Genomic DNA, 10,873 nt, shown 5'->3' on the forward strand with positions numbered 1-10,873 from the left:
GGAACCCTCGAAGATCGGGTGGATGAGCTACTCCTCAAACGTGGCAATATTTACCAATGGAAATTCTCTTGCTATGATTTGCTGGGATCACAATGGGTTTATAAGATCAGTACTTACAAAGCAAATGATGTTATCCAATCTTATGACAACTAAAGGTTAGGCTGTTCTTATGGTAGCCAATGTTGCAATTCAAGTAGAAGTCAAAATGGCCACATTCCAGCGTGATAATGCTTGGGTACTCGTTCAACAAAACATGTCGTTATCAATCTTCTAGAAGCTGTACTCTAAGTTCGACCAGTGGAATCTAGAGAAATTCTCAAGAAACATCAACTATGCAACCCACAACATGGAAAAATATGCTTAAGCTAACATGCTTTCTAGGGAGGTCGACTAGAGAAATCTCAACTCCAATATCTTTGACAACTATGAACAAACCTTCCCACCATAACACTGTGGTCATGGGTGTTGGTAACAAGTTTACCATGTGCGCAGCGGACAACACAAGGTGTTGGACCCAGAGGTTTAAAAAAATAAAATTTAAACAAACTTTAAATAATCGGATTCATTAACATGCAAAACATTAATAATAGAAGAGGATTTACCAGTTGAAGAACTATCAAGATTCCTCGCTATCTTTTTGTATCTCCAACGAACATCCAATCCAAAGCAGTTTTTCAAAATACTCAGACCAAGATCTTCCAAGATGTGTCTGTACACCTCAAGACGTGTGTGGGCACATAGAGTAATGGTAGGGAATTTTTTTTGATTCACAAGATATTCTCAACACATGAGATCTTGAAATATTAGGTCTGAGACAATTTTCGGGGATAGAGAAAAATAATATGATATCTTTTTTTTTTCTCTCTATGAAAATCTTATGTTTTATTGTATTATGTTGTGAAAAATATATTCTCCTGATTGATTTATAAAAGAATTAATTAAATTTTAAAATTCAAATTATAAATCAATTATTAAATAATTAAATAAAAGAAATATCCAAGACCCATTCTTGAACTCTGTTACACACCAACTACAATGCATGCACTGTAGTTGGCGTGTAACACATCCCTGATTTCAGGGATGTGTTCCAACTATTTTCTTTTAATTATTATTTATTCAAAAATATCTAAACCTGATAAATTATTTATCAGATTAATTAAAAAATAAATATCATTTTAAATTCAAATCCAATTTGAGTTATCATAAACATCCTTTTTACATTATTTAAATAAATAAAATTAATTATCTTAATTATTTAAATGATATTTTCGAAAGCACCAAAATAATTTTTGAAAAATATAATGAAATAATTTATTAATTTCAAACATTAATTTATTAATTAATTAATTTGTCTCAATTACATATTTGACCATGAAGAACAAATTTCTTCCAAATATGCAATTTTCCTGATTTTTTCCAATTTTAGTTCTTACCTTGAATAGTGTTGATAGAGCTTTCTCGGAGACCTATGGACCTATTATTTTAAGCTTCAATAAATTTCTTTAATACAATAACCCTAATTTATTAATTGCAATATTATTCCACTAAAAATATGAGATTGCACTCTTGTAATTATAGACATTTATTTATTGAGTACTTTTAAAACATAAAAGTGTCAATCGATTTAATCACTACATACAATTCAATCCTCTATTAATGATTCATAATTAAAGTAGGAATTAATCACTATTTAATCTATTTAATTATATCTTGTTTCCTTAAATACCATTAACTTTGATAGTGAAGGCTAATTCATAAAATGATTTATGAATTTGAGCTCAATAACCTTTAAGTTCCAAAAGCCAACCCTTAAGAGGATCATTATTCAATTCCTATCGGAAATGTATAGATTCCATATCTGTATATTATGTCCGCAAACATTTACATCAATGAGTTCACAAAACAAAAGATTTCAGCCTGATTATTCTGACAAACCATAATGAGTGAATCAAAGAACTCATATGACATAAGCAGGAGTTCATAATAACTTTAAGATTAAGTTCAATTTATATATGATTATCTTATTGATATGTTTAATTAATACTTATAAAGTAAACGATATTATTAAGTATTAATAACATATCAAGTCTTGTTCATGTATAACCACTTTATACAAAGTACCTCCAATAAGATGTCCTACTACATCAGTAATCTGAATCTAGATTACATGTATTCATAATACTAGTGAACCGTACTTACAATATTTAATCCAAAGATTCCATATAACTTTGTTTTACTGTGAACTGTTGCAATTTGTTCCCTACAATCTTAATCATCTTGTCCCAATGCAAGATTGTAGTCACAATACAGAATTTGGGAATCTTCTGATATTCATATAATATTATTCTAATAATAATAATAAACAAACAATATATGTGAAAATTCATTTCAAATTTTATTTCATAAAACATTGTTCAAAACATGTGCCTTAAAGGGCACTGATCCCAAAAATCTCCCACTTGCCCTAAAGCAAATGAGGCATCTCCCTCAAACCCATATTGCTAACATGATCTTTAAAAGACTTGGTAGACAAAGTCTTAGTAAAAGGATCGACATGGTTATGTTTCGAAGCTATCTTCATAACTGCTACATCTCCTTTGTGAAAATATCCTCGATCAAGTGATATTTCCTTTCAATATTATTTCCCCTCTCGTGACTTCTCGGTTCCTTTGAGTTAGCTATTCCCCACTACTGTCACAGTATAGGACAAGTGGCTTATTCATATCTAGAATAATCTCCAGATCAAAATAGAACTTCTTTAGCCACACAACCTCCTTAGCTGCTTCACAAGCCGCTATGTACTTGGCTTCCATGGTAGAATCTATGATACTGGTTTGTTTAATACTACGCTAGACCACAACTCCTCCACCAAGTGTGAACACTGATCTAGGAGTCGATTTCTGACTGTAATGACCCAAATTTCCTAATAAGGTTTAGGACCTTGATTAGGAGGCCGGGAGGGCCATAATTGATTTATTATGCCATTAAATGATTATATGCATGTTTATGTGAATTATATTATTATATGATGATAAATGCATGCACATGGGTCGACTTTTCATTGTAAGGGCATTTTGGTAATTTGGCCTGTTGAGGGCACATTTGTATATTTTCATGCATGTTGGCAAATTTTGAAATAGGCCACATCATAATGTGGATTTGTTTGAGCCATTCGGCATGAGACGATCTTTGAATGCAAGTTATCAGTTTGGTCATAACGGGGTTAATTTCGGGGCTCGGGGTGAGTCTCGGGGTAATTTGAGGATTAGTACATCATCGAGAATTAAAGAGTAATGGGTTATGCCTTATTAGCATTTGAGAATATTGGGAATAACGGGAATTTGAGAACGTTAATTATGATTAGCAGGATTAGAGGAGAAAGGACGATTTTGCCCTTGGTGGTTGTTAAGGGTTTTACTTAAGCCTAGGGGTATTTTAGTCTTTTCACCTAAGAATAGATATAAACCATTGAGAAGGCTATAGAAAGCTAAGAAAAATAGAGCATCATTTCTTCCTCTCCTGATCATCTTCTGCTCTTCTTTTCTCTTTGAATTTTGAAGCTCCATTTGAGGAACTAAGCTAGGGAGTTGAGCCTTGATGGTCTAGGGCTATGTTCTACCATTGAAGAGGGTATGATTCTGAGCTTGAGGTAAGTTTCTAGCCATTGAAACTCTGGTTTTCTGCTCTGTTTTCATTTGGTTTTCAGTTGGGATTTTGAGTGGGATAGTTGAGAATTTATGGGAGTTTTTGGCAAAGGTTGATTAGGTTATGATGCCTAGGACTTGTAGAGTGGATATTTGGGTTTATTTGGAAGTTTGGATGAGGTTTAGGATCAATTCTTGAAGGTGGAAATTGGAAAACTCAAAGGAGGAAGAACCAGGGCCGTTTCAGCCTGGCCCTAGCGCTATAGAGCCCAAGGGAGGGCGCTACAGTGCTGTCCAGGGCCAGATAGCTCTGGTTATAGCGCTGGGGCACTAGGGGTGGGGGGCAACATTGTAGTGCTACCCCGATTTTTCTGATTCTTATTTTGGGCACTTTTGAGGATTTTTGGCTCAGGGTTTCAATTCCTAAGGTTCGGGTCGAATCTACTAACCATTTGTGTACGATTCGAGGTCCCGGGAGTGAGGTTTAGGTCAAGAACCTTTAATTGTTGATTTCATTAATTGGATTCCATATTTGTTTATTACTAGGTGACCACTAAGGGATCAAATGATTGATCGTTCTCAAGGGTTGCTCATTTGTTATTTCTCGCTCGAACTAGAGGTAAGAAAACTGCACCTAGTATGTGATGCATGAGAAACATGTGATTAGGGCATGGCATGAATATTGAATATGTGATTGATCAGAGCTTGAGTCTCTGTAAGTGTGCATGATCATAATTATACTAGTGATTGTTAAGTAAGCATGTTGAATGCCCTACATTTGGATATTTGACATATGATATATGCGTTGTTGCATTGCTTACTTGTGAATGGCACTAACTCATTAGTTAGAATTGGCAATGGTGTTGGTATTAATTGTGAAGCTATGACTCATTAGTCAAGTTTAGCAGTAGTACTGAGCACTGGTCGTATGGGATTGGCTTAAGAGTCAAGAACGGTTTTAGTGTGTTTAACGCAAGTCGAAAATATTAGATCTAATTGACATAAGCATTGAATGACTCATCATGAGCATTAATGCCTGACCGACCTCAAGTTTGATGAAAATTAAAAGCGCTTGTCTAGTCTAATGGCTAGCTACTTAGAGCCAGGGCCAGAAGGCCCAGGTGACTGCATTGTCACATGGCTATGGGCTACAAGCCCCAACATGGTTAACAGAATCTCAAAGTGTTAATCCCTCATCTGATTTGGGCTACATGCCCAGTATGATTATCAGAATCTCAAGTGTTAATCACTCATTTGGATTTAAGTTAGTGACTTAATCATCAGTCACTCATCTGATTTAAGTTAGTGACTTACTCATCAGTCACTCATCTGATTAGGGCTACACGCCCCAGTATGGTTTACAGAACCTCAAAGTGTTAAGCACTCATTTGATTTAGGCTATAAGCCCCAACATGGTTATCAAAACCTCAAAGTGTTAATCACTCATTTGATTAGGATTGACTTGATAATCATTCATACAGGAGGGCAGGATCCATCATCATTATCTGGACGTATTTGCATGCAAGAATAGGGCTATTATTGCTAGGCATGCCTATTATGATTTAGTAACATGTTATTACTGTTCATGAGCATATTGAGTTTTCTTGCTGAGCTTCGGCTCACGGGTGCTATGTGGTGCAGGTAAAGGAAAAAGAAAGCTGGACCATCCTTGAGTTGGAGAGCTTGGGTGACGATGTGTACATATGCGACTGCTCGACCGCCACGACTGTGGGTTGAAAGAGGAACTAGGGTTAAACCCTATTTTGCCGCTTAGGTCAGCTGGTTGTAAATCTTTTGTTGTAATTAACCTTTAAATTATATTTTTGGGATCACAATGTATACAGTATGCGTTTTAGTGAAACATTGTATCTTAACCAAAATGTTTAGACCTAAACTGCTAATCATACTTAGTTACACGATTATGGCCAAATGACTCGATTAGCGATTTTAGCACTATTTAAAATGCACACCGTAATGGTCCCTGGGTAGTAGGGCGTTACACTGACTTTCTTTGTCTGATTGAAAATCATAATTAGTGTATCCAGCGGTGTTGAGGTCACCACCTGAATATATAAGCGTATATTCTCTAGTTTGCCGAAGATACTTGAGAATATTCTTTACTGCGATCCAATGACTCGATCTTGGAATGGATTGATAATGACTGACTATCCCTATTAAGTAACAAATGTCAAGTCTTATATACAACATGACATACATTAAACTGCCTACTGTAGAGGCATATGGATTTTGTCTCATATCCTCTTCTTCTTGAGGTGTTTTAGGACACTGCTTTTTAGAAAGGATAATTCCATGACAGATTGGCATATCACGCTTCTTGGAATTTTGCATACGGAATCTCTCCAATACCTTATCTATATAAGTAGTTTGAGATAGAGCCAAAACATTGTTCTGACGATTCTGAAGGATCTTTATGCCTAGAACATAGTTTGCATCTTCCAATTTTTTCATTTGGAATTGCTCGTCTAGCCATTTCTTTACTTTTGTCAATGTTCCCATGTTATTCCCAATCAGTAGGATGTCATCAACGTAAAGAACCAGGAATACCACAATGCCATCTTTGATTTGTTTGTAGACACAAGGCTCATCAATGTTTTGTTCAAAACCATACATTTTGATTGTGTAATTAAATCTTAGATTCAAAGATCTCGAAGCTTGTTTGAGTCCATAAATGGACCTATGAAGCTTGCAAACGTTTTTCTCTTGACCTTTTACTATGAACCCTTATGGTTAAGACATATAAATAGTTTTGTCAAGATAGCCATTCATAAAATCTGTCTTAACATCCATTTTCCACATCTCATAATCCATGCAAGCAGCTATGGACAAGAGTATGCCGATGGATTTAAGCATGGCCACAAGAGACAAAGCTTCTTCATAATCTAATCCTTCTTTCTAAGTGTAACACTTGGTACAAGCCTAGCTGTGAAAGTTTCCACCTTCCCATCTACTCCTCTTTTTCTCTTGAATATCCATTTGCAACCAATAGGTTTAACATTTTTAGGAATATCTTCAAGAGTCCAGACAGAATTGGAATACATCGATTCCATTTCCAAGTTCATGGAATCTTGCCATTTTTCTTTGTAAGAATCTTCCATTGCATCTCTAAATGTCAATGGATCATCTTTGTTTGTGTCAGACACAAGCATCTGAACTTCATGTTCATAGCGAGTTGGCTCCCTAACAACCCTCCCACTACGACGAAGCTCTCTATTGTTATGACTAGAACTTGTAGTTTCCTCTTGGCGTTGTTCATTGGAAACATTTAGTGATCTTATTACTTGATCTGAGACTATCTCCTCTAGTACAAACTTACTGTGAGGTTTGTGGTTGTTAATATAGTCATATTTAAGAAAAGCAACATTTGTTGATACAAATGTTTTATTTTCATTAGGACTATAAAATATACCACCTCTAGTCTCTTTGGAATATCCCACAAACATGCACAATTCAGTGTGTGATTCTAGTTTTCCAGTCTTTCCTTTTAACACGTGTGCTGGAGACCTCCATATATGAAAATGGTGTAAACTAGGTTTAATACCATTCCATAATTCCAATGGTGTCGTTTTGATAGACTTGGAAGGAATGACATTCAATATGTACATTACACATTGAAGACATAGCCCTAGAATGACAGTGGAAATGATGAGTAACTCATCATTGATCTAACCATGTCTAATAACGTCTTGTTCCTTCTTTCAAAAACACCATTTTGTTGTGTCGTTCTTGGTGCAATGAGTTGGGATTGAATTCTATGCTCACGCAGGTGGTCCTCAAATATATAATATAAGTACTCTCCTCCTCGATTAGATCAAATAACTTTCAGTGATTTACTTAATTGCTTTTCAGCTTCAGATTGGAATTCTTTAATCTTTCCAAAAGGTTCAGATTTCTTTTGCATCAAATATAGGCAACCATATCTAGAATAATAGTCAATCAAGGTGACAAAATATTCAAATCCTCCTCTAGCTTGCACATTAAGTGGTCCACATCAGTGTGTACAAGTTGGAGTGGTTCTATGGCTCTTGAACCTTTTCCAGAGAAATGTCTTTTGGTCATCTTTTCTTCCAGACAGGATTCACAGAATGGAAGAGAACCAACACTTAATTCTCTTAAAGGTCCCTCCTTTGCTAGTCTGTTAATTCTATCCAAACCAATATGCCCCAATCTCAAATGCCATAGATATGTTTCATTGTTGAAATCCATTTTTAGACATTTAATAGATCTTGGGTATGCAACTTTAAACATTTCAGAGTTGTATATATATCATTCTTTTGCCTTAAGTTTATAGAGCCCATCATTGGATTTTGCATGACATATTTCAATACCAGATCTTGAGATAATCAAAACCTTGTTCATGCAACATAGAGACTGAAATTTATTTTTATCAAATTCCATACGGGCTGTTCCAATTTCTTTGGCAGAGATGACCTGACCACTGCCAACCCCTCATAGTCACCTCCTCATTAGAAATTTCCCTCGAAGAACTAAGAATCTGTAAAGAAACGCTAACATGGTTAGTGGAACTAGAATCAACAATCTAGGATGATGTATCATCTTCCACTAAATAGGCTTCTAAAACAAGTAGATCATATTTACTTTTCTTCTTTTCTTTTAGGTCTAAGAGATACTTAGGAAAGTTTCTCTTCCAATGACCCTCAACTCCACAATGAAAGCATGTCCCTTTGGGTTGCTTTTTCTTGGAAGCTTTGTTATCCTTGTTTACTTTGTTCTCCTTGCCTTTGGATGACTTTTTAGGTTTTCTTTCTTGTTTTTCATTGTCCTTGTCATGAGATTTATTTTTCGTCTTATTTTTCCCTTGTGAAGAAGAAAGTTTAGAATCAACAACATTTGCTTCTTCTACTTTTGAATTAATCTTATCAAGTGATTCAAAAGTCTGCAACTCATTTAACAGCTGGGTCATATTATACTCCAACTTGTTCATAACATAGTTGGTAATAAATGTGGAAAAAGCTGGCATGAGTGATTCAAGTATCAAACTAACTTGAGTTCTCTCATCAATGGTTGTTCCATGAACTTCTGCATCATGCATTGTATTTATCATGTTTAGAACATGTTCTCTGACAAAAACTCATTTCTTCATTTTCATGTTCATAAAGGTTGTAGTAGCCTCATGCCTGCATTGATCGGACTCTTGTCCAAACATACTCCCATATCTCATATGCAATCTCCATGCCTTCATGCTTTTTTTTTTCCTGAGTACATCCCTCATACTAGCAAGCATGTAACACTTAGCCTCGTTGTTGGATAAAATCCAAGCATCATACTTCTCCCTAACAGTTTTGGGAGCAGTGGTGGTAGGGACCTCAGAACATTCCTTAGTAAAGACAAACTTGTGGTTCTTACAGATCAAAACAATGTTCATATTTGATTTCCATTTCATAAAATTATCACTAGTAAGTTTCTCGTTTGCAAGTAAAGCAGTAATAGGGTTTGAATTCATCATTGCTTATCACAAAATGAATTTAGCATATATTATGAATATCAACTATTTTTGGAATAGTAAATATGATGCATGAGTGCAACAAGTTTAAATAACACAAAAAAAATTATTACTATTTTCTCTTTTGACTTACGAATAACCACTAGTTTGGTCAATATTAACTAGTCCGCTCGAAAGCTTAGTTAGATTAATGACTTAACTCAAGAGTGTGCCTTAGAGCTGGTCAAACTTGAAATAAATTATCAATCATATTCTATATAGAAGTTAAATTTGAATAATCAAACAGTCAGAAACTTTCTTTAGGGGCACGCAAACAAAGTCGCCTTGAGACCCATTCCATGAAACATCAGTGTTAACTAATAATGGAGATCATAGGAGTTATTGTTATTACCCCTTCTCCCACTCACTATTTTAGAATATGTGTTTTCTCAAAACAACTTATGTTTTTTTAATTAATTAAATTAATTTACCAAATGATATTCTAATAATTACTAATCTCATTAAGTATTTAAATCATTAAAAAAATTAATCATCTTACTAAATAGGCCATTAAACTATGTAGTCAATAAATGCTCTAATTAATAAGAATATTATTTGCCTATCTAATATAGTTAATTATTAAATTGGTCTTGAAATTAACACTTAAAATTAATTTAGCGCTTTGTTATAAATTAATCTAGATTAATTATATGATTAATTTAATGCACATAATCAAAGAGGACGTTCCTAATTCATATATGTTTCTACTCGATATGAGATGTATGCTTGAATTAGATATACTGTGCGGGTAATATGAATGGCATGTTATAATGCATGACAATGTTATTAAACACTTTTAATACATTCAAACATTTAAATAAATAACTAAGTAAACAATAAATAAGTAAATAAATGCGAGCCAGATGTTTTGGGTAATTCTAGAAAAATTAAAACACTTGCAATAATTTACAAAATAAATATAAATAAAAATAAAACCAAGGCGTCATGTAGAATCTCCATCTCCATCTTTTGGTCATTCTATTATTTTTATGCCATCTAGCTCATTTTAACTTATAAATGACTTCAATAATTTTAAACAATCTTTTAAAACATTGAACTTGGTTAATAAAGTCCAATAGGTCATTTAGGTCCAATTTGAACTTGGGCCACTTAATTCAAAATATAATTAGAATTTTAAAATTACAATTATCAATTTGGGCCAAGCCCACAAATTCAAGGAGACTAATAATCACTCTAGGGCTCGGGTAAGGAGCCAAATGAGTTAGGGTTTGTAATTTGAGGCTTGGGTTAGTGGGGCAGCTCAAGAGCCATCGACACACCAGGTTGCAAAGGCAGATGCGTGACAGGGGCACAGGGAACTAGGCGCGCACGGGTGCAGGAAGTTGGGTACGCAGGGGTGCAACTGGAGGCTCGGGCGCAAGTGCGCCTGGTGCGTCCGGTACAGAGGTGCCCAGGCGTTGGGCAGTAGGTGCTGAGAGGGTCTCGACAGTCTTGGGGCTTGGGTGTAACACCCTAGTTAGCCAAAACCGTTACACTATGTGTTTAAAATGGTGCTTAACTCGCTAAGCGAGTCATTTGGACTTAATGGTGTAATTAAAAACCAAACCAAGGTTAGGTATTAAAAATCTTGGTCAACGAAGTAATCATTTTTCATTAAAAGAGTTTAGTTTATACACGGGATCCCAAAAAGTGGTTACAGACTAGTAAAAGACAAATAAAATACACGCTAGCTTTTGTAAGCGGCAAA

At 34.9% G+C, this 10,873-nt stretch overlaps 1 protein-coding gene across 1 annotated transcript; it reads right to left on the reverse strand.

The window, feature by feature from the left end:
• Nucleotides 1-8,754: 8,754 nt before the first annotated feature.
• Nucleotides 8,755-9,129, reverse strand: LOC133814754 (uncharacterized). The gene has a single exon (XM_062247675.1). It carries the CDS (start codon nt 9,127-9,129, stop codon nt 8,755-8,757), a length of 375 nt encoding a protein of 124 aa, XP_062103659.1.
• Between the last annotated feature and the right edge of the window lie 1,744 nt (nt 9,130-10,873).

Source organism: Humulus lupulus, chromosome 2 (genome assembly GCF_963169125.1).
Source record: "Humulus lupulus chromosome 2, drHumLupu1.1, whole genome shotgun sequence".
In the NCBI taxonomy this organism is placed as follows: Eukaryota; Viridiplantae; Streptophyta; class Magnoliopsida; order Rosales; family Cannabaceae; genus Humulus; species Humulus lupulus.